Source organism: Oratosquilla oratoria, chromosome 2 (assembly GCF_046742065.1).
Source record: "Oratosquilla oratoria isolate Oo_2021 chromosome 2, ASM4674206v1, whole genome shotgun sequence".
Lineage (NCBI taxonomy): Eukaryota > Metazoa > Arthropoda > Malacostraca > Stomatopoda > Squillidae > Oratosquilla > Oratosquilla oratoria.
The window spans coordinates 79,296,625-79,321,624 of NC_134778.1; the positions used below are offsets into that span (position 1 = coordinate 79,296,625).

Here is a 25,000-nt window from a genome sequence, read left to right on the forward strand (position 1 = left end):
AACCGAGAGGCAGTGACTCAGCACAGAGCAAAGGCAGACTTCCTGTTGATGAATTGGAGCACAGTTTTAACTTCTCTTGCACATGAGATGCTTCTAGGTGTACTACCTCAGCATTTCAAGCGAGAGAAATTCAAACTGTATTTCAATTCAGCAACAGGAAGTCTGCCTTTGTCCCCCAGTGCTGTGTCGCCTGTGTCGCCTGCGTCTCAGGTTCCGCTTAAGCTAAGGGAAGCAATTTCTAATTTACCTTTTTCTTCTTTTTTGGACCTTAAACTGCCAAAGCCACTGAAATTTGATGACGGAAAATTTGTACTTGGGAAAGGAAAACCTCAAGTTTATCTTTTATGAAATAAGATAAAAGACATACTGGAAGAACAACATAAGAGTCTAAGGTCCTAAAATGTCCCTCTTAACGACACCTACCAAATATATTCTAAATTTTCAGATAAATGAACACTTAGATCCTCACCCTAACTTTAAGAAACTGGACTCGTTCGATGAATCTTTGTTTTAAGTAAGACAATGTCAACAAGACTAAAGTGATGACAGAAGAAGCGAGAGAAACCACTTTCTTTTTGGGTGCGGGGAAGGAATCTAGTCGTTGTCCAATGAATGAACAGATGCAACAATGGTATATGTACCCTGAGATTACGTGTTTCTGTATCTTATAAAATGATCTCACCAACCCACTACAAAACAGTGGTAGACCAAAGCCCTGTCAGTTGCAGCAAGCCGCTGGGTATTTAACGCCGATGTTGGGTTGCCTCCCCGCCTGAGAAGGGCTGTTGAGATCCAGCGTGACATGGCACGCAGCATGTCCCGGGAATCGACCTCACGACCACCTGCTTATGATTTCGACATGGGCTACCGCGCGGCCTGTGTATTATATACATACACACATACACGGTGTGTGGGTGTGGGTGTACATGTGGATATGTTTTGCTGTATTAATTCTGACCGGGCAGGGGGCGGGGATCATGAATGGCGCTTTATCCACAAGGATTCAATAGAAAAGGGACAACAACAAATAAAGGCCCTCTAGTGTGTTGGATATACATACGTATATATATATATATATATATATATATATATATATATATATATATATATATATATATATATATAGAGAGAGAGAGAGAGAGAGAGAGAGAGAGAGAGAGAGAGCAAAGGGTAGGAAAAAAGAGAAAATATAGAGAGAAAAAGAATATGCGAACTGAGCATGCGCGAGAATTGAATCTTCATGTACGTTTGTCCGTGTGTATTTATTATGTCCGTGTTATTGTGAATAAAATTTTGTATGTATATGCACATCGTGCATGAACGACAAAAATTAATATTCGATGACAAAATTCCACGACCGGATTTGAAAGGGACTGAAGCACCAACGAATGTATGGAAAAGGAAAGAAAGTTGTCGGTTTTGTCAATTTCGCTTATTTTCCTCTAGCGTAGCATAAGTATTAATGTATTATCTTCCTATATATCGGGATATATATTCATATTTCATCAGTATGTAACCCATGGAAACCCTAATAATTTCTTAACGACTCAATGCTACGCTACTGTATGTATCCTGGAGATATCCTCAAGCACTGAAGAGAAATGATAAAAAAAAGAATAAAGAAAAAAAAAAGATAAAAAAATCACTAATACATGTCAATGTGTACTGCTATTCAGCATCCATTAGTACCATGTGCATTTTGACGAGACCTAAATGCATGGAATTGAAAAATACCTTAAAAACTAAACACGTGTCACATCTACGATGGACAGAAATTACATTTCGTATTCCAGAAGTGATGTAACACATGCATGTACACACTCTCGCAAATTGCGTTTCCGCACATTAATCAAATAAACGCACCACAACAAATACATGCACATTCTCTCCCTCTTTTTCACACACACACACATACAGACAAATCAGTCATTTCGGATGATCAGTAAGGTCAGACTGGTTGATATCTCTTTCACCGATAGTCTACATACACGTGAAGTGTCACACACACATACGCACGTACCCACGCGCGTGCACACACACACACACACACACACACACACACACACACACACACGGAGTAGGATGTGTGTGTATGAAAGGTCACAGAATTATCCAAAGATCGGGTCATATATGAGCTATGAGCTCTGAATCACACACTCGTAGCTCTTATCCTTATATTACAATTAAGTAAATATACATATTAGAACATACATACACAGGCAAGCAAACAAGAACACTTAAATGTCCGACACATGTCCACAACCACCCACGCTTAACCACATTCCCTCCTATAAACCGCAGACCCATGCAGACTGACGACAGAGTACTCACCACCCATAGCTCTCTTCTCGTTGCTCCTCCTCTTGAAGTAGACGACGGCGACGAAGACGAAGAGGGCCACGAAGACGGCAGCTCCGACGGCCCCTATGAACCAGGTTTCCTTCAGCACCGCCATCAGGGGCGACGGCACCCGTTGCGGGGTCAGGGATCCTGAGGGAGCTGCGGGGTCCTGGATCCAAGCGTGGCCTCCTGATGGTGGTCCTCCGCCAATACTGTAGAGACACAAGTAGTGGTGGATGTCACACGAGGAAGTAATGGATGACGGAATGGGGATTTCCTGACGTCCCTTTATACGACGAACAAGTACGTACTTAACAAGCTCTGCCACTGCGACCCGAACTATTAGCTGCTTACTACAAGGCAATGACGTTACCGTTGTACCACGCTGATCGTTTTAAAAGGAACGATTTGGAAAGCGTGGTACAATGGTAACGTCATTGCCTTGTGGTAAGCAGTCGCATAGCTAATGGTTCAAGTCCCAGAGGTAGAGCTTGTCCATTTGTCGTAACTTCAAGGACAAATACGTACTTCACAATACATTATATATAGTGAATAGGACCAGATGTGCTTCATGACTCAACCGTGACATATTAAGTTACCTTAAAATTTAGGGGGGGATCTGGAGAAGGTCAAATGTTTATGTCTTGACTTGCTTACTTGTAAGATGGACAACGACTAAACAGATTCCTTGTCCAGGAAGGGGTGTGTCTACAAATGATTAGAGTCCAACAACACTTTCATTGATTCTTATATGTAACTACAAGACGTGATAAGATGATGTACGTAACGATACCTATAAAAGCAATTTTGTATTTAACTACATGGTTAAGAATTCATTCACACACGAGCGACTTGGTACACGCACATGCACAAAGGCAACAATCCCCCTTACAATAAGGGTAGCTGAGTTTAAACACACTTTTTTGTCATGACTCTACGTCTACGTGAGAGAGAGAGGGGATTCCCAGTCCCCTCGTTCCGCCCATTTCATTCCCACCTACAACACATATGGGGAAACGGTGACAATATTCTTATCCTTCACCACAGGATGCTAAGGAGCAACAAATTTGTTGAGTCACAGTTGTGATAAAGTACAGATTTAGGAAGGGTAGTAGAAAGGAAGGAAAGTGAAAGTTAAGTGATCGGCATGATTAATCACACACACATACAAACAAACACAAACACACAAACACACACACACACACACACACACACACACACACACACACACACACACACACACACACACACACACACACACACACACACACACACACACACACACACACACACACACACACGAGCTCTCCTTAAAGTGCAACAATTCAGAGGACCCTGCAGGTGCACAGAACATAAGCCCTTTTCCCTCCCAACTCACCTAGTGAAGGCGGCGACAGTGGCAGTGTACTGGGCAGCGTAGGTGAGGTTGTGGAGGGCCACACTCAGCTGTTGCCCCGGGAGCGTCAGGTTCGAGTGCGGCTTGGTCTTGTTCTCGAAGAGCCACAAGTGGTACTCGGTGGTGCGACCGTTGGTGTGTCCTCGAGGTGGAGGTCGCCACGAGAGCACCACGCTGGTCTCGTTGAGCACGAGGCTCTCGATGCCCATTGGCGGCGCCGAGGGCACTATGCACGGGAGAAAACGATTTGATGGTTAAATTGACTCCGGAGTGCGGCGCCAGCGATTCGGGATTTTGAAGGTAAATTGGTCTTCCTGTCCCAGAAAGGAGACGGGTCACGAGGGTCTAAGACCAAAGAGGGTGGGAGTTGGAGTGGAGGCAAGGGTGAGGGAGGGTGCGAGGATAAGGTGGGAGATGATGTAAAGAGAGTAGGAGATCATGTGAGATGATGCAAGATGGGGCGAAATGTTATTACTGACTATTGAATAGAGTGTCTCGTTTTCTTTTACTTGGTGTCATTTTCTCCTATCTTGACGAATCACATTTCTTCATCATTGATTAATAGAATTCATCAAGTAAAGAAACTGATTACTCGGTTCTATTCCAGTATCACGCCAACACATTTTATTTTATTTTTTATTTATTTATTTATTTATTTATTTTTTTTTTTTTTTTGCATTTCAAAGATCTATTTGTTCTATGGAATGAACACGTTAGGTTAGAAGCTATTGGACAACGTAAGTCTCATGTTAAACATCCAAGTTCGCGCGATTCTGGAACTTTACCAACTGCTTACCATCCTCGAGCGTCCGGACGATCCTGGAGTTGGACGGGTGGCCGTGGATGCCGCGGTAGTATGGAACGATGAAGAACTCGTACTCTGTGTACTTGCTGAGGTCGGTGAGCGTGTGTTGGTCGTGTTCGGTCCGGGCCACGGTCAGCATACTGAAGTGATGTGTCCCAGAGGAGAGGTCCCGGTAGCGCACGTAGAAACCTTCCATGTAGTCCGAAAACTCACGGACCTGATCACACACAAAAACATAAGAAGGTAAGAATGGAGGAGAGTGCAAGAGACCATAAGGCCTATACTAGGAAGTTCCTTGGCCATTACCACCTATCATCCCCATAAAGTTATCTAACTTTCTCTTAAAACAAACAACAGTTTCAGAGCTAACTACATAGTCACTAAGTCTATTCCATTAGTTAACCACTCCTTCTTCAGAAGTGAGAATCTCCTTCTTCAGGAGAAGTGAGAATTTCCTTCTTCAGGAGAAGTGAGAATCTCCTTCTTCAGGAGAAGTGAGAATCTCCTTCTTCAGGAGAAGTGAGAATCTCCTTCTTCAGGAGAAGTGAGAATCTCCTTCTTCAGGAGAAGTGAGAATCTCCTTCTTCAGGAGAAGTGAGAATCTCCTTCTTCAGGAGAAGTGAGAATCTTCTTCGGGAGAAGTGAGAATCTACTTCTTCAGGAGAAGTGAGAATCTCCTTCAGGAGAAGTGAGAATCTCCTTCTTCAGGAGAAGTGAGAATCTCCTTCTTCAGGAGAAGTGAGAATCTCCTTCTTCAGGAGAAGTGAGAATCTCCTCCTTCATTTGAAGTGAGAATCTCCTTCTTCAGGAGAAGTGAGAATCTCCTTCGGGAGAAGTGATAATCTCCTTCGGGAGAAGTGAGAATCTCCTTCTTCAGGAGAAGTGAGAATCTCCTTCTTCAGGAGAAGTGAGAATCTCCTCCTTCGGGAGAAGCGAGAATCTCCTTCAGGAGAAGTGAGAATTTCCATCTACAGGAGAAATGAGAATCTCCTTCAGGAGAAGTGATAATCCCCTTCTTCAGGAGAAGTGAGATTCTCCTTCATGAGAAGTGAGATTCTCCTTCATGAGAAGTGAGAATCTCCTTCTTCATGAGAAGTGAGAATCTCCTTCTTCAGGAGAAGTGAGAATCTCCTTCTTCAGGAGAAGTGGGAATCTCCTTCTTCAGGAGAAGTGAGAATCTCCTTCTTCAGGAGAAGTGAAAATTTCCTTTAGGAAAAATGAGAATCCCCTTCATGAGAAGTGAGAACCTCCTTCTTCAGGAGAAGTGAGAACCTCCTTCTTCAGGAGAAGTGAAAATCTCCTTCAGGAGAAATGAGAATCTCCTTCATGAGAAGTGAGAACCTCCTTCTTCAGGAGAAATGACCCACCTTCCACGTCAGCTTGATGGCGGTCGAGGACACGGCCGTGGGCGTCAGGAGCGTGACCAGTGGGTGCGCCAAGATTGCCCTGATCTCGTCCTCCTCCCTCCGGATGGCGCTCTCCCCCCCGTAGCCAGCCCCAGGGGCGCCCCGGCGGGGAGTCGTGCTCAGAACCGAAGAGATTGGAGACGCCTGGGACACTCCGTGCATATTCATGGCCCTGTGGGAGAGGAGGAGAACAACGTGAGGGAGTCTGAAAACATACAAGAGATGTCCATCACAATCAACTATGACTCGTTCAGCTAGAACTGTTGCCACTTTCTCTTTTGAAATATCATGTTTGTTTAACCTTTATGGTACAGATCATTTTCCCCGACTTGTTTAACGGTTATCTTATTCCGCCCACATCCCACCTCCAGCCTCCATTTCAATAACTAGAATATGACCTCGTTTACAGAAATCTAGATTTCTAAAAGAACATCTCAACAGTATGTCTAACATTCGTACAGATTTACAATCTCATAGTTCATCATTCAGGTTCGCTATATACGACGGAAAGATGATTTTTTGACATTTGAATATTTGAAAAATGAAATATTGTAACCGAAGTCGTTTTTACTCGTACGAACTCTCAACTGTCGGCGCTGGTGAAGCCCGTGGAAGCCCAGTGTGATAACTGTTCCCGCATTCACTCCATGGCTGAAGGTGAACATAGGTTTATTTTTACATACACTGAATGGTCCCCAGTGAACAGATTTACATATTTTCAACCACAATGGGCTAAGTCACTGACTGAGCTGGGTTCGAGTTCTTAGCTTGACCACGTATCAGTTTCCGTATATATGCTTCCATCGAGCTCTCGTCAGTCTCGACAGTGATGGCATGGAATTAAAGTGAATTAATGCGATTTAAAATATATAGAAGGTTTATATGGAGTGGAGTGAGTGAAAAAAGGACGAAATGGCAGAGAGCAAAGCGATCCCTACATAATACAATCCGTATAGCACAATATCATTGTTAGTGTAGGGGCTACAATGTTGCGCGTTAGTCCAGTAGTTATAGTTTTGAGCTCATGAGTAGGTGATCGTAAGTTCGATTTCCGGGACCTGCTGAGGGAATGCTGTGTCGGTTCCCGACAGTCCTGATCAGGCGAGGAAGTGACCCAACGGCGGCAAAAAAAAAAAAAAAAAAAGCGACTTGCCGCATCTGACACGGTTTTGCCCGACCAGGGGTTTCTCACTTCTCTATTACGTCAGAATGGGATGGCGAATCGAGTGTAGGGATAGTATTCATACTAGGGGAGCAATAGTGCTGAGTCGTCAGTGTTAATTATTTTGGTCTTCTAGAAAGCCGCATATACGAGATTCTAGAGCATGGATCACCAAACTACGGCCTGCAGGCCAGATCTGGCAGGTGAAAAAATATTTATTCTTTGTATTTGTCTATTTCTTTATTTTGTATTTTGTATATTGGTACATATGTTGGCTGCCCTTATTTTTTATGTATTCACTGTATTGTACTGAACAAAATAGTTATGTGCCCCACGTTCGTAATTTTCTCACTTATCTGGACCACTGTGAAAATAAGTTTGGTGAGCCCTGTTCTAAAGAGAAAACGGGACGAGGGTCTACAAGAACGAGAGATTACTCACCTGACGACGGCCCGGTAAGGGGTATTGGGCGACAGGTTGGTGACAGTGTACGTGGTGGCGGGAATGTGCTCGTCCAGTGTGTGCCACTCTTTCCAACCACTCCGCCACAGCTGAGGAAGGATCGGGCATCATAAATACGTCATCTTCAGGTGACCTTTACATGTGCACACATCAGTATATATATGCTAATAAGAACACGGGTACATGTGTTCACTTATGCAAAGTAGACCACTTGGAAAAAGAAACTAACGAAGCAGAGCGCTTTCGTATATTACATCTTCTGTGTAAAAAGTGTATTTTTTGCACTGAAGATGTAATATACAAAAGCGCTCTGCTTCGTTAGTTTCTTTTTCCAAGTGGTCTACTTTGCATCAGTATATATACATATACAACAAATATACATATTTATAGATACACACACAAACACAAATGCACACACAATCCGTTACCCCAGGTCTCTTCTCCAGAGGACCCACGGCCCTCAAGAAACCGGCCACGGTCACAATAAAAGTATGGTAGTGTAGAATGAGGTATTATGTATTCTCTCTGTAGGAGGTGGTGCCTGTAGCTAGGCTTATTCTGTGTTGTATCAATGTGGGGGGGTGGTTTCTATATCAATGGCTTGTAATAACAAGAGATGGGGAATAAAGGTCACACTGCAAGCTCTCCTTCAGTGAAAAAGTGATGGAAATGCAACCAGGATGAGAGGTCTTGGTCCCGGCCACACTCTTTCTTTCTTTCTCTCTCTCTCTCTCTCTCTCTCTCTCTCTCTCTCTCTCTCTCTCTCTCTCTCTCTCTCTCTCTCTTTCTCTCTCTTACCTGAAGTTTATAACTGGTGATAGCAGAAGCTCCCTCATACTCTGGCTCCTCCCACGCCAACGTCAGAGTCGTCGCGTTGCTTCCCCGCAACTTGGGAGGTTGCGGAGACCCCGGCAAATCCTTGAGGTCCGACAAAGGCGTCGCGTGAGCTGGAGCGCCGTCAGGAGAGCGGATCGTGAGGAAGAGGTCGGTCGAGGATGAGCCTGAGGAGGAGGTGGCGCGACAGGTGTACGTGCCTTCGTCCGAGGGCTTGACGTCTGGAGGATGAGAACGAAAAGGATATGTGAGTGAGCGAGAATTCCGATGCAATACACAATATAAGCGACTTTATGGGCCGCGCGGTAGACCATCAGATACCGTGTCGAATGCATGAACAGGTGGTCATGAGTTCGATTCCCGGGATCTGATGCGTGTTTCCTGCGTTGGTTCCCAACAGTCTTGGACAGGTGGGGAGGCGACCCAAACATCGGCTTAAAATACCCAGTGGCTTGCCACAGCTGACAGGGCTTGCCCTACCAGGGGTTTCTCACTTCCCACGAGTTTGTACTTTAATGGGCTTGAAATTAACGTACAAATATACCGCATGTATTGGTAGTTATGCAACAAGTGTTTAAGGTATATTGTTGTTTTTATGGATGCATAAACACATGCACACACACACACAAACACACACACGCACGCACGCACACACCGTACTCATCAATTATCAAAGGCAATAAATTTCACAAGTAAAGATATATCTATCACAAGTGAGAGCATCTAAGTTATATACTATAAGAACTGTCTGCTTCATTCAATTTCCCGCCTGGGGGCGGGGTTAGACCAAACCAGAGGCAAGGACACCCACCCACACAATGAGAGAAAGAGAAAGTGAGAGAGAAAGAGAGAAAGAGAAAGAGAGAGAAAGTGAGGGAAAGAGAAAGAGAGAGAAAGTGAGAGAAAGAGAAAGAAAGAAACAAACAAACAAACAGGCAGAGTGAAATAAAAAATGAAGATACACGCCCATATATGTTCATACATGTATCCCATACACGCTCAAATGCGTCTCCCCTGCCCTGCCCCTCCGCCATAAAAAGGCGAAAGCAAACATGTGGGTGGAAGGGGTAATGGCGGTAACTGATCTTTTAAATTACGCAGCCAGGTCCCGTTATGGACGCAAGCCAAACAACATACAAATCACACAGAACATCGCTCCCTTTCGTTAAAATCACACCGTGACCTTTGACAAACACAGTTTTTTTTTATTGTTTTTATTTTTTTTTCCTGGTGGGCGTATTTTTTTTTCTTTCTCGTTTTACTAGGCATCGATCCACTTCCCTAGAACTTTCTAGAAAATTTCCTCGAGTTCGCCTTGAGGCGCTGCACCATCAATAACTTCTGCAAAAGTGGCCAGGAACTCCAGAGGAGAAAAAACACCTGCCACAAGAGTTGCTTGTAATCATTAAGAGACTATTACTAACGGAAATGTTTTAAACAGATTCAAAGGAACTCACAAACGCGTGTGAAAACAGTTACATTCTGAAAGTAAATATACTAAATATGTTCACCATCCCCTACATAAATAACACGCACGCGGGTACCAGTGATAACCCCATTAAGACGATAAAATCATTGAGATTTAACGTATTTGCCAGCGTCAAAGACGCACCACCTATCTTCCAAGGATATTTTGAGGAAAAGTGTAACAAGTTTTATTATACGCTTATTGAAAGATATTTATTGTAGGGAAAATATACGAGACTGTGCATCCGTAATACGGCCACATTAGACGCAGGGCAATTTTGTGATACATTAAAAAAAAAAAAAACGCGTCTTGTACGCCGGCCAATACGGTATGGTCAGGGTGAGAGGAGCAGGAGCCGGTTTCAGCCTGAAAGGCGTCTAGACTGAATGATGTCACCCTCAGTTCAGGCTGGAGGAAGACCCTCATTTGGCCATGTTGTTGCTGCTCTTATGGACTGCTGTTTACCAGCGCTTCTATCTTTATAAATAGGATTGTCCATGGGTGGGATAAAAATCAAAGGAAGAACAGAATAACATAAGAATGGAAGAGACTGCAAGAGACCATATAAGGCCTTCACTAGGCAGTTCCATGTCCCAAGTAAGTTACCTTCTTCATACGGGATATCATGTCCATAAGAAGCCAGATTGTTGGCATTACAAGACATGTTTCTTCATGATGGGCTTTTTGGATGGTAAAGTATCCAGGCCTGGGTTTTTACAAAATTGCCATTTTCAATATTTCAATGGCGGCATTTATAAAGGGGGATTCTCCGACTGGAAAATAGGGCCAAAGAAAATAACCCACATAAATTCATCTTTCTAATCTTTTAAAAATAGAATTAGTGTTCAAATGGGGTTAGGGCATAAACTAGTGACACAAAACTAGCTAATGGCAAGCTCGATACCAAATGAAAGACAGTACTCATTCACTCATAACAAAATGTTGTTTCTTAGTAACCAGTGCTCGTCAGAAACTCGTCACTTCACATTATAAATTAATTTCGATCCTATCTTATTAACTCTATTTGGCAAATCCATATTCATAAATATATATTTGAAGGGCACAACAGAAGGATCCATGTCTCAGGAGAGAGTTCACAGGACATTAAACAAATAAATGCATCACTTCGACGTCATCAACACAAGCGCCATAAAGACAATCAACTCCTGACACTGTGCCAGATGGTGATGGCTCATGGCATTAGGAGAGGGGGAGGGGGCGAGGGGATGGGGTGAGGGGTGGGAGGGAGAAAGAGAGGGAGGAGGAAACGAAGTGGAAGGAGGGAGAGAGGGAGGGAGGAAGGAGGGAAGAGATAGATAGATAGAGAAGGAGAGAGAGAGAGAGAGAGAGAGAGAGAGAGAGAGAGAGAGAGAGGGAGAGAGAGGGAGAGAGAGGGAGAGAGAGAGAGAAAGAGAGAGAGAGATATGGAGAGAGGGAGAGAGATAGTGAGATAAAGATACAGAGAGAGACCCGTTTCGGCCGAATAAAGACATCTAGCGTGATTAAGTCACAACAAAACAAAGGAAGTGTGTATTCGTAAATGGGACTTCTATGTAGCGAAGAACATGAAGAGAGGTGTAAAGAAACACCTGAAACGAGGAGATTTATGAAGAAAGAAGAAGAAGAGAAAGTTCAGGAATACAAATGGGTGGAGGGAATGGGAATAGATAAAGAATAGAGGAGAGGAAGATAATACCGATGGACGCAATAGATAATTTGCAAACACATGGTAGACGTGATCAACCATTACAAAGCCAAAATTGACTTGTATTCTAACTATCGCCTGGTCAAAGGATTAAATATTACAGTCAAAAGAGAGTTAGGAAGAGGATGAAAAGAAGTGAAAAGAAAATGAAGTTGGAAGACAAGACCCTGTTCACACTAGCGGTTTGAACCGCGCGGAAACCACGGCGGTAGCGCATAGTCAAGGAAAACCTGCGTGGCTATGTGTAAACGACTCCAATAACTTATGTAATTTAACTACCGCGGTTGAAACCGCTAGTGTGAACAGGGCCTATGGAATGAAAACTTAAAAGAGAGAACGGGAATCGGGAACAGAGACAACTGGAGAGAGCGAGAGGTAGAGAGAGAAAGCGGGAGATAAGGAGTATATCGGGAAGTTAATACAGTGACGAGAAAAGAGCAAGAGAGTGAGAAGTACCAGAATGGTGCTCGACTTAGGAAGAAATTCCAAAGAGTCTGAGCTAAAGAAGAAATTCCAAAGAGTCTGACTGAGCTCAAGAAGAAATTCCAAAGAGTCTGACTGAGCTCAAGAAGAAATTCCAAAGAGTCTGACTGAGCTCAAGAAGAAATTCCAAAGAGTCTGACTGAGCTCAAGAAGAAATTCCAAAGAGTCTGACTGAGCTCAAGAAGAAATTCCAAAGAGTCTGACTGAGCTCAAGAAGAAATTCCAAAGAGTCTGACTGAGCTCAAAAAGAAATTCCAAAGAGTCTGACTGAGCTTCACTCCTGAGGATCATTTTTTATTTCCGATGACTACCGATATTGGCCACTTGCCCAAGCTGTTAGATTTAAGAAGGAAAGAGGCAAGAACCGGTTTACCCACAGAGTGGTTAACGAATGGAGACTTAGTAACCATGTAGTTAGTGAGCGCTGAAACTATTGGTTGTTTTAATAGGTTAGATAACTTAATGGATAGGGATGACAGGTTCTAAGGGACAATGAACTGCCTAGTGTAGGCCTTATGGTCTCTTGCGGTGTCTTCCATTTTTTATGTTCTTATGTAAGAAGCGCCTTCAGTCTTCGTGAACTCGAGGGCCAACTTCGTCCTAATCGTGAGCTAACCTAGTTCATGCGTTCCGAGTTTCATTGGATCTGTTACACGAAGTTCTTGGCGTACAAGACATACCAACAGACTAAATCATTCGGATGAAAGAAAATAGAATAAAGCGATGCAAAACAAAATAAAATAAGATAAAAAATCAAACAAACACAACATGAATAAAATGAAATAAAAGAAAAATAAATGTATAACAAAATTCTCATCACATAAGACGCACAAACAAAGAAACAAACATGTCATTCGAACAGAAAAAAATATTATATAGAATAAAGCGAGGCAAAAAATAAAAATAAAATGGATAGAATGAAATAAAAATAAATAAATAAATCAAGAACGAAACAAATCCCTTTTGCAATCGACGGATACCCGAACGAGCTGTCATGGCGAAAACAAATTGTATCTTCGCGTGTAACGATACTGCCCATGCAGTGGTAATTACGAAACTGATTGCACAAATGGTGCTCTGCAAAGGATGGAACTAATTACGATACACTCTAGGTTGCCTTTGCAAAACCAGAGGTCCTAATGTGAACTGCTTTAATCAATCATCACAGGTTATTCAACTGAACGCCTGCATGGGTTTTCCTATTTAGTAATGCAGGTGAACTGGTAGGGTTTTCATCACAGAAACATTACAGACTCTACATTTAAGGCACGAACGACCCTTTGTCCCATTAAGGGACATTCAGATATTTCGAACATCATTCGCGGGCCATAAAAATATATAAACATTTCCATACATCATATGATGCTGCTGCTGCACTGCCGAATGTGTTGATATGCATTTGAATCTAAGTAGACCGTAGTATACATACATACATACACATACACACGCACACACACATTATATTATATAATATATATATATATATATATATATATATAAATATATACTGTATATATATATATATATATATATATATATATATATATACAGATAAATCGCAAAACTAGCAAGTGATCCAATGATATGGAAAAAGAAACGAAATTCCTAAACAGTTTAGTGTTATTCACATCTTCAGGGGAGATACAGTGTGTGTGTGTGTGTGTGTGTGTGTGTGTGTGTGTGTGTGTGTGTGTGTGTGTGTGTGTGTGTGTGTGTGTGTGTGTGTGTGTGTGTGTGTGTGTGTGTGTGTGTGTGTGTGTGCGTGAGTGAGTGATACAAGTTATGCAATTAAGCTCTAAACATGATCTTGCCTCATTCCTAAGTTTGATGGAATCGTTATGTGTACATTGGGGGGGGTTGGGATCCACTATGTCAATTACGCTGTCTCGTATTGCTTCGTTGTAGTTTTTAAAGATATTCACCATATTCACAACAGTGAGACATTTTGTTTTGCAATATCCTCTTACAATTCTAAGCATAGCAATACGTTACATGATCATATAACCTCCAACCCTTGTAACATCTTCAGTTAGAGAGATCCTCTCTGCTGAATAAAATCCTTGTTCTACCAGATATGTTATTTAGCTTAGGATAATGTGCGTAACAAGAGCGACTCAAAAGAACATTATATTCTGTTCATTCGATGTTCTGTTGTAACTGCAACGTAGATTATATTTATAATTTATCCTTCTTAGATATGAAGGACTTCGTTAGCTTCAACGTTATCATACAAAGTTGGAACTTACAACGTAATAATTTATCTCCAGCAAGATGATGTGGCAATGTACTATATTTTTTCACGAGGAAACGATATTATCAAAAGTCTTATCATCATTATCACCGTTATCTGAACCTTTATTAGTTTTATTTATTATCAATAGGTCTATTTCTTTTTTATCTTTACAACAGGACAACGTTAACTATTTACACCTCGTCCTCTGATTGGCCGAGCTGTGCTGCATGCGATCTCTGATTGGTTGAAATATGCCCACCAGGTATGAACCCGTAAATGGTAGTAGACGTAATCTTCATGGCTAATTTCGACTTTTATATTTATTCTGGCAGCCGCCCGGTGATTCTATTCAACCATAAGAAACCCCCTTTCGAGTAACAAATGAATCAATTCCAGTTTTAATATCAATTAAACGTCATGTGACAAAATTTTGTTTCCTGTGGTAGCACACTAAGCTAGCATGCTACTTACTTTTGCTACTTCGTTTGAGAAGAAACGACTTTGGTTACAATATTCTAGACTTTCGTAAGAACATCTCAACAGTGTGTCTAACATTCGTATTCTAGGTTTAACTTCTTAGTTCGTCATTCAGCTTCTCACTATGTGACGCAAGAGTAATTTGTTTCTACTCAAACGAAATAGCAAAAGCAAGTAGCATGTTAGCGAGAAATCCCTAGTGTGCCACCATCTACACTCCCGTGGAGGTTAATCATTCTGTATCTTGTCATCCCGAGGCACACAAGTAAAAAATACCATGTATGAATTATCACACTGTTTTCAGTAGTCTAGGGCTACGGGATTAAATAGGATATAGTAATTTTCTCTTTGTATACAAGAAATGTTCATAAAAGGATTTATCTTCATAGTAAATGGCATTTATTATCAGATTAAAATTAATTTTAAAAACACGACACAATAAAATCGTACATATCTACGAATGAAAAAATAAAAAAACTTGTTGAATTCCCCGTCCTGCGGACCCTTTGGTAGGTTTTTGTGGCCCCTCAGGAGTCTGCAGAACCCTGGTCGAGAAACCCTAATCTATAACAGGTATTCTATACGTAGAAACTTGATGGTACAAATGGTACGACGCAACGCCCAACACAGAAGCATTTTAAGTACTCTACATTGTTTCCTGAAGATGTCTATTGTGTTGAACATTATCGTGTTAGCTGCTCTTTGAATATATCAGCAGTAAAGTTTAACTTCAGAGAAAAAAATCTATAGATATTATATGGGCGAAGGATGGGTGCATTCCCTGTCTGATCATCTCCCTTGTGAGAGAAAGAGGCTTTTGGTAGATAGATGGATATCGAAACTAGCCTACTGATGGTGTTGCAGATTCAACTTTTGTGACAGATCCTCGTTCAAAAATGATCTAAAAGTCTATAATAATATTTATTTGTCGCACCAATTCTACAGTGCATATTACACATTTTAGCACCAGAAATAGTTTAACACGTTGATATCATTGAATATAATGGAATCAACAACATCTACCTTTATCTCATCGAGGCTTTCAACTTCTTCCATTTGCGGTTGTCTTGTTATTTGCATCAGCTTGTCTTTTTTGTTGATTTGTAAACCTTTGATTTTTGCTACATGGGCTCGGAAATTGACCTTACAAAGACAGGCTTAGGTACATTAAATTACATTCTCTGGAAATATGTAGAGTGCGGGGTGATCTAATAAAGGTATTCAAACGAATCAAGGGCTTTAACAAGAGTGATACAGACAAGGTCATCATATTAAAACAGCAAGCAGGACTCGCAGTAACGGATTTGAATTAATCAGATTTAGATTCAAGAAGGAAACAGGCAATAACTGGTATTCCAGTAGAGTGGTTAACGAATGAAATAGACCTTTTAACCATGTAATGAGCACTGAAACAATTAGTTGTTTTAAGAGAAAATCATGGATGAGGAGGATGGGTGGTAAGGGACACGAAACTGCCTCGCACAGGCATTAAAGTCTTTTGCAGTCGCCTCCATTCTTGTGTTCTTATGTACTAGTTTCTCCTCATGTTTAGGACCCTCCACCATGACTTAACATTAATATCGTTGGCATACTCAAGGCAATCCACCTGAAAGCACTGAAATTCTATTCCCTTCTCCTTATCGTCCCCGATCACAGACACCGCTCCCAATAAGGCGAACATCAGTGGAGATATACGAGTGGGATATAACCTTGTCCTAACACACTTCCCATAGCAAGACTATAATTTGCTTGTTTAGCTGACATATTATGGTTTCTTGCAAGATTATTATTAGTATTGCATGGACACATGTTACTTCATTGTACTACACACACACACACACACACACACACACACACACGGGGGGGGAGGAACCGGTGAAGAGAGGAAACGTAACTGAAGTGAAGACGGAAGTGTTGTGGGATGGAAGTGAACCGGTGACAAGGAACCAATTAAAAACAAATAAAATCAACCCTTGACTAAAGGTGGCGGCACACAAGGCATTTCTCGCTAGCATGCTACTTGCTTTTGCCACTTCGTTTGAGTAGAAACTATTTCGGTGACGATCTTTGGTCTTTCAAATTTCCAGCGCAAACATAAACCAAAGGTGCCGGCCCCGCCCTCAGCTAAGCGCCTCCTAACGTAGGCTCTTCACCAAGCGTATTATATAGGATGTTTAAAAAGTCTGGATCCAATGACAATCTCCTCATATGAACTTTGGCATTTCTTTCATTTCAGATACGAGAAAGGCTCAAAATTCACAAGAGAAGATCGAATACAACTCTGTCTCATACGAGCAAGACGTGTAAACACTTCCTGTAATAATACTGTTAAATAGAAATTTGCCTGTGGGTGCTGACTTTTGGGACACTGTGTTGAATGCCCCCCCCACACACACACACCTCCACCACCTCCTCCTCTTCCTTCTCCTCCTCCTTCTCCTCCTCCGCCTCCTCCTCCTCCTCCATCCTGAAGACACCACCAAAGCCATCACACACCTTGGCAGAGCATCTTAGAGGGCAAACGCTAGGCGTCTTAATTGACGCCATCGATCTTGTGGTTGCAGAGCGAGGAAAGGTTGGGAGAACGTTCGTCTTCTTGTGGAGATGGGGGGCGGTTAGGGGGCGGTTGGTGGGCGGTTGGTGGGCGGTTGGGGGGGCGGAGGAACAACTGGTGAAGAGAGAGGAAACGTAACAACTGAAGTGAGGAAGGAAGTAAACCGGTGACAAGGAACCAGTTGAAAATAAATCAAATCAACCCTTGACTAAAGGTGGCGGCACACTAGATATTTTTGGATAGCATGCTATTTGCTTTTGCTACTTCGTTTGAATAGAAACTACTTCAGTTTCGCTCTTTTGTTTGTCAAATTTCCAAATGTCAAATTATTCTTGCGTCATACAGTGAGAAGCTGAACGACGAACTAAGAGACGTTAAACCTTACAGAAGTTTAGAATATTATAACCGAAGTAGTTTCTATTCATAGTAGCAAAAGCAAGTAGCATGCTAGCCTAATGTGCCACTATATTAACGTTTGGTCTTTTCCCCCCATTATCATGGCTGTCGGAAGGCTAGTTTCTTCATGTCGACCATTTCTTATTCTTCTGTGAGAGCAATCCATCTCTCAACACCTTTCGTACATTGTGTACCTTTAGCCATTTACAAAGGAAGAGAATACCGACAGGAGACCTTTTGGTCCATAACTGGGTCAGATGGTAAGAATCAATTGTTCAACGAAGAAACGAAGAAACAGGCGGACCAAACTTCTGTCAGGCATTACAACATATAACTCAGGTGTTTATCGATATGAATCTTAAAACTTCAAACCACACTACATTGGACTGCCTCTGCAGGAAGTTTAATACATTCATTTATGTCCGTGGGGCCCCGAAGGATTAACCCATTAAACTCCGATGACAAGATGTCTTGTCATTTGGTCAAATAAAACAAAAAATCATAAAACACCAAAATGTTTGATCAAACACCAGAAAAATATGACGTCAATCCTCGCTTCGCTCGCAGCGAAGTGAGGACTGACGTCATATTTTTCTGGTGTTTGATCAAACATTTTGGTGTTTTATGATTTTTTGTTTTATTTGACCAAATGACAAGACATCTTGTCATCGGAGTTCAATGGGTTAATAGAGATTTTCAAAAGAATCATATGGTGTTTATTTCGACTTGTCGGATAATGCCAGTTTCATACACGAGATTGTTCAATTGATGGGTTTCATTTTTTGATTTACTATCATGGGTGGGGGAGGGTTCCTCCGACACCAAGAATAGTCCTGTTAGGTGTCAAATTCGTCTTTATAGGCAGGGAAGTGAGTTGTCAAATCGAATTGTCGGGCTAATGGTAGAGCCTACGCCAGGAGGCGCTGAGTAGCTGCACCCGAAGCAGTCACCTTTGTCCTATGTGCTTGGACTGCTGGGGCAACTGGGAATCGGAGAAAAGTGCGGGACTCGAACTCCCAAGAACATTGTCATGGAAAGGAAGACTGTAATCCAGGTGGAGGTTTGGTTTTAGCGTCATTTCGTAAAACATCGACTTGGGTTCCAATCTAACTGCCATTTGCCCTGACTATCCCACAACTAAGCGTCTCTTGACGTGTGCACATGCACACAAACACACACACACACAAACACACACGCGAACACGAACACACGCGAACACGAACACACGCGAACACGAACACACGCACACGAACACACGCACACGAACACACACACATGCACGCACACACTCGATCACAAACACAAGCACACGAACACATGCGCACACACTCCATCCCCTAGCTCATGAGAGACAATAACAGATTGCAATATTGGTGAAATTTTCTAATCGCGAGCGGGGCTCGAACTCGGACTTCCAGAGTGAGCAGTCAAGACCCGTGAGAAAAGGCTAGGCAGCAAGATGAACGACATATAAGGAACCAGAGCTAATCATATTAGACAAATTAGATTACTAATTGTTAATCAAAATGATAATACAGTTCCAAATTATGCAAATAAAGAAAACGATAAACCATGAGTTAAATAAATTAATCATGATACGCCTCAAAGGTAACCCATCTAGGATACAAGAGATGAAGTGAAAGTTATAATGAATATAATGATAATTATATAAACAATGATGATTAATGAGCAAACACTGCCTGAAATGTGTTGGCTTGTGTTTATGTGTACATAAGTGTGTGTGTGTGTGTGTGTGTGTGTGTGTGTGTGTGTGTGTGTGTGTGTGTGTGTGTGTGTGTGTGTGTGTGTGTGTGTGTGTGTATGTGTGTGTGTGTATGTGTGTGTGTATGTGTGTGTGTGTATGAGTGTGTGTGCGCGCGCGGGCGTGTGTGTACGCGTGTTTACGTGTGTGTGCAAGCGTGTTTGTGTGTGTTTGTACACGTGTGTTTGTGTGTGTGCATGTGTTGTTTGTATGCGTGCATGTGTTTTGTGTGTGTATGTGTGTGTGTGTATGTGTGTGTGTGTGTGTGTGTGTGTGTGTGTGTGTGTGTGTGTGTGTGTGTGTGTGTGTGTGTGTGTGTGTGTGTGTGTGTGTGTGTGTGTTTGTGTGTGTATGTGTTTGTGAGTAAGTGCGTGTGTGCGCGCGGGCGTTTGTGTGTGTATGCACGCGTGTTTGTGTGTGTTTGTGCACGTGTGTTTGTGTGTGTGCACGTGTTGTTTGTAAGTGTGCGTGTGTTTTTTGTGTGTGTATGTGTGCATGCATCTGTGCTTGCTTGTTTACATACGCATACTAATGTGTGTATACAGTCATATGCTCTTGTGTGCTAATGGCCAAGTTCTTTAATCACCTTCAGCTCTTGCCTAGCATCTCTGGTTTCAGGCGCCCGCGCCGTCAGAACAGGACAAAAGCTTGTTTACGTGAGAGACTAGAGCCACGACCGGATGCGTACGAAGACAGGAATAAAACGAAAAAGGGTTGCAGTCTAGGAGAAAGGAGGAAGCAGGAGCAGGGAAGGAGGAAATAGGAGGAAAAAAGGAGAAAGGAAATTAGGAGGAAGAGGAGGAATGCGAGGATTAGGATGAGAATGAAGAGAAATAAGAAGACGAGAACGAGGACAAATAGGACGAAGAGGAAAATAAGGAGGAGGTGGAAGAGGAGGAGAAGTAGGAGGAGGAGAAGTAGGAGGAGGAGAAGTAGGAAGAGGAGGAGGAAGAGGAAAAGGAGGAGGAAAAGGAAGAGGAGAAGGAGGAGGAGAAGGAGGAGGAGAAGCACGAGGAGGAAGAGGAGGAGGGAAGGTGGGCACCAGCACAAACACTGAATCCAACGCCTTTTGTACTTCTTGTGCTGTTTATTTGTTCTGGCTACTACAGTGTCATTTCATCCCGGCGAGGCATACTTCCCATCCGTGGTCAGAGTTAAATCTATCTCGTTATTTCCTTCAACTGAATTTTACATTTCATGTACCTACCCTGAGTCAAAGTATCAACCACTTACTTATCGAAGTGGTCACACACAGAGGAATTAAATCACCTGACGACAGTAAGCCTAAGAGGGAAAATATCTTCTGGTATGGAAAAGATTACCTGATGTCTAAACTTCTCTAAGAACATTACAACGGTACGTCTAACATTCGTATAGGTTCACAATATCTTAGTTTACCATTTAGCTTTGCTAGATATGACGGGAAGATAATTTGATATTTGGAGATTTGAAAAATCAAACATTGTAACCGAACTCGTTTGAACTCAAACGAACTCTCAACAGTCAGCGCTGGTGAAACCCGTGGAAGCCCAGTGTCATAACCCTTCATAAGGAACTGACGCTACCAACTCATTTCCTTCCCCTCGGCAACTTTGCCTGAATAAAATCGTCAGGCGGCAGCCAGAATAAAGCAATACATGTCATAAACAATAACAGGGATTAAAACCCATTCAACTCCGATGACAAGATGTCTTGTCATTTGGTCAAATAAAAACAAAAAATCATAAAACACCAAAATGTTTGATCAAACACCAGAAAAATATGACGTCAATCCTCGCTTCGCTCGCAGCGAAGCGAGGACTGACGTCATATTTTTCTGGTGTTTGATCAAATATTTTGGTGTTTTATGATCTTTTGTTTTATTTGACCAAATGACAAGACATCTTGTCATCGGAGTTGAATTTAATAGCGTTAGACTTAATCCTTTCACTGCACTGAAAAAGAAGAAAAGAATAAAGCCTAGAGGGCAGTCATGGTGAAGGTACAAGTCATCATTAGCAACCAAAGGGCCAAAAACATATGACTGTTTGTTGATAAGCGTAGCTGTGTTGACATTTAATTAGGGAGAGATCATATCATTAGTTTTCATACTGATGGATTAGCCTGCGTGGTATCGACCCTTTACTCCCAACTAAAAATAAATAGATAAATAAATAGATATAGATAAAGGAATACATGAATTAATGAATAAATAAATAAAGGCTCAATGATGATTTACCTATTATGGTTTTTATCAAAACATTCATGATTCCTGGAGACGGTGTATTTTTATATACATACTGTGTAGGAAGTCCCGTGTATATAAAAACACACACACACACACACACACACACACACACACACACACACACACACACATACACACACACACACATACATACACACACACACACACACACACACACACACACACACACACACAATCGGCTTGCTGGTGTAGTGAACCGTGCCCGATTGTTAATTCAGCGGCTATAGTTCGAGACCTTGCCCGAGTAAAAGCATCACAGCACTGCAAGCAGACACTCCAACTCCACATATGAGCTTTGAATCCAATACAGGAGCCAATGCCGTGTTAAATTACACGGAGAGAGAGAGAGAGAGAGAGAGAGAGAGAGAGGGAGAGAGAGAGAGAGAGAGAGGGAGAGAAAGAGAGAGAGAGAATGTGTGCTTGGAGGAAAATAATAATTTATACTTATATGATTATCAAGTGGTTGCTATTCATATCTTCCTAACTTTGCATTTCAATAAGGGTAGCGGGCATAATACAATTAAAAAAATCCCCAATATCATCCCGTTACAGGCAGTAGAAAAAGAAAGAAGGAAATACACTAAACTCTGCACTTATTCATAATCTGTTTTAACCTTCCTTTCGTTATCACACAGTTAGCCTATCGTAGGCTAAAAAGAAAATCCTAAAAATTATGACTACAAGAATTCTGAGGACTGACATGAAGACTGTGGGCCCAAGTACTGAGCCCTGTGGCACTCCGCGGTCACCGATTCCCACTTCGAAATGCCTTGCGATACTTTGGTCTCTGCTTCGTAACGTTTTTACAAATCTACTATGTTTTTAGTGTCACCTCTAATGCCTAATCCCGTAACTTTGAGTATCAAATCATACAAGAATTGATCAAATTGTCAATTCAGGTGTATGTAGGAAATAGCCAATTATTTCATATGGTCAAACTGGTGTATTAACTTTACACTGAAATCTATTAGATCGTTTTCCTTGTTTTGTTGTAGATTGTAAGCAAAAAGCAACCTCGTCCTCTGAAATTCTATATCTTGTTCTATCGAATACTAAATAATTTTATTCAGCTAAGCATTGGACTGAGCAGAATGAAACTATGAATGCAAATAAATGAATAGATAATCAAATAAGTAAACAAATATAAAACAGTCCTCATGCCCTCTTTCCTTTTCTCCCACCAAACCTTCGCACCCAACTCTTCTTCCTCACACCTCAATAAACTTCTTTTTCCCATTCTAATAAGCCTTTCGTCTCCCGTACCCTTTCTACCTCGCCGCGTCTATCAACCCGTTGATTTACTCGCCGGGGTTCGTCCTGGCATAGGAAGACAATTATCGGACCACTGGAAGATGCAATTCTGTCGCCGCAGAATATCGTGTCATGGTGTGCCTGGGTCGCCCAGCGCTGGAGTGCTCTCTTTGGCTCTGCCATGGGTAGACTGAGTGATGCTCCTCTTCTGTTCTCTTGTGCCACGGTGCTTTGGAATATATTTGAGTGCGATCATGCTTTATGTGGATCAAGTTTGAGCAACGTTGAACTAGACAACAGTCCTGTTTGAAATGATGACGTATGTCACTATATTTGGATGAAACATAAAAATAGGTTATGTTATAAATAAGATAAACGAGTTGCAACGCTTGTGAGAGCAAGTGATGACCAAAAGGTTTGTTTTGGCTGTCGACTGGAGATTTTATCCAATCGAGGGAAATCTTCTGCGCAGCAAAAAAGGATTAAGGTCGCTTCACACTCGGCCGATTCCTGTCAACCGTTGCGAGTTCATTTGAGTAGAAACGATTTTGGTTACAATCTTCTACTTTAGTTCATCACTCAGTCTTGCTGACCTTTGCGTCACATAATGAGAAACTGAATGGCAGACTAAGAGAGGGTAAACCTTTACAAAAGTTAGAAACAATGATGAAATGTTCTTAGTGAAGTCTAGAGTACTGTAACCAAAGTTCTGTTCTAACTATTCACATTAACAATGGTTGTGACTGTCTTTAAGCGTAGTTTCACCATAATACGTACACACTACTTGTTGAACATGACAGCAAGATGATCATAGAGGTCATTTCTCCATCTCACTTACGAAGGTTCCTTCGCGTTCAGAGGTTCTCCATTTGAAATCACGTCACACTTCTTAAGGTGTTATCATACTGGGCTATTCTTCCTCCATCCTCCAATTAATCGGCGGTACCGCCCACCTCCAGGCTTGCTGTAAAATCACTCAGGCAAACTATTTTGTTTTCTCAACAATTTACATAGAATAGAATGCCATTTGATATGCTGGAGAAAAATAATTTTCCTCCAGCATATCAGATTCTTTCCCGAAAGCTGCGAAACCTGCAAATTTGCTCCAACAGTCGAAGGGAAAATAACCCAATATGATAACACCTTTAGGGGGCCACGTATTTTCAAGGTCTCCCATAGTATCATACTATTATAAGAACATGAGAATGAAGGAGACTGCAAGAGACCATAAGTCCTACACTTGGCAATTCTATATTCATTACCACCTATCATCTCTATCCACAAAAATATCTAATTTTCTCTTAAAACGTGCCTCTGTCCTACCGTTAGTACTTTAGTAAAGGGATTACCACGCTGGGCCACATCCTACCTCCAACTTCCATTTGAATAACTAGAGCATGACTTCGCTTACAGAAACCTAGACTTCTCCGAGAACATTTCAACAGTATGTCTAACATTTGTACAAGTTTACAATCTTAGTTCATCATCCATTTTTGCTATACATGTCGGACATATAATTTGATATTTGCAGATTTGAAAAAGAAAAAGAAAATGTTGTAGTCGAAGTCGTTTTTACTCAAACGAACTCTCGACGGTCGGCGCTGGTGAAGCCCGTGGAAGCCCATTGTGATAACCCCTGAAGGTCTTCTTCGAGCATGTCCTATGCCGTCGCTTTACCTGAATCATCGGAGACAAATAGGCCTGAAGCACACTGGCTACTTTTGTAGAGCCACAAGTGGCTGCGTTTTGTGGCGGGGATATTTTCTCCCATAGGTTCCCATTGTTTTCAAGCTTTGCCGATCACCAGACACAAGTGTGATCGGCAAAGCTTGAAAACAATGGGAACCTATGGGAGAAAATATCCCCGCCACAAAACGCAGCCACTTGTGGCTCTACAAAGTCGCCAGTGTGCTTAAGGCCTCACTGGTGAGATGGAGAAGTATCTTAATGGGTCTCACCAAGATGGATTATTTTCGTAAGCTCCTACAAACCCTTCCCCTTTATACAGCTCCAATTAA

General features: G+C 42.0%; 1 protein-coding gene across 1 annotated transcript in view; it reads right to left on the reverse strand.

Annotated features, from left to right (window-relative positions):
* LOC143036471 (roundabout homolog 2-like) overlaps window positions 1-25,000 on the reverse strand; it is a 261,373-nt gene that overhangs the window by 95,146 nt on the left and 141,227 nt on the right. Inside the window, exons 8-13 of the mRNA XM_076203867.1 lie at window positions 8,370-8,626; window positions 7,551-7,660; window positions 5,909-6,119; window positions 4,533-4,758; window positions 3,719-3,962; window positions 2,332-2,552 (exon numbers count right to left, since the gene is read on the reverse strand). Coding sequence (XP_076059982.1) covers window positions 2,332-2,552; window positions 3,719-3,962; window positions 4,533-4,758; window positions 5,909-6,119; window positions 7,551-7,660; window positions 8,370-8,626 — 1,269 coding nt within the window. The remainder of the gene's footprint in view (window positions 1-2,331; window positions 2,553-3,718; window positions 3,963-4,532; window positions 4,759-5,908; window positions 6,120-7,550; window positions 7,661-8,369; window positions 8,627-25,000) is intronic.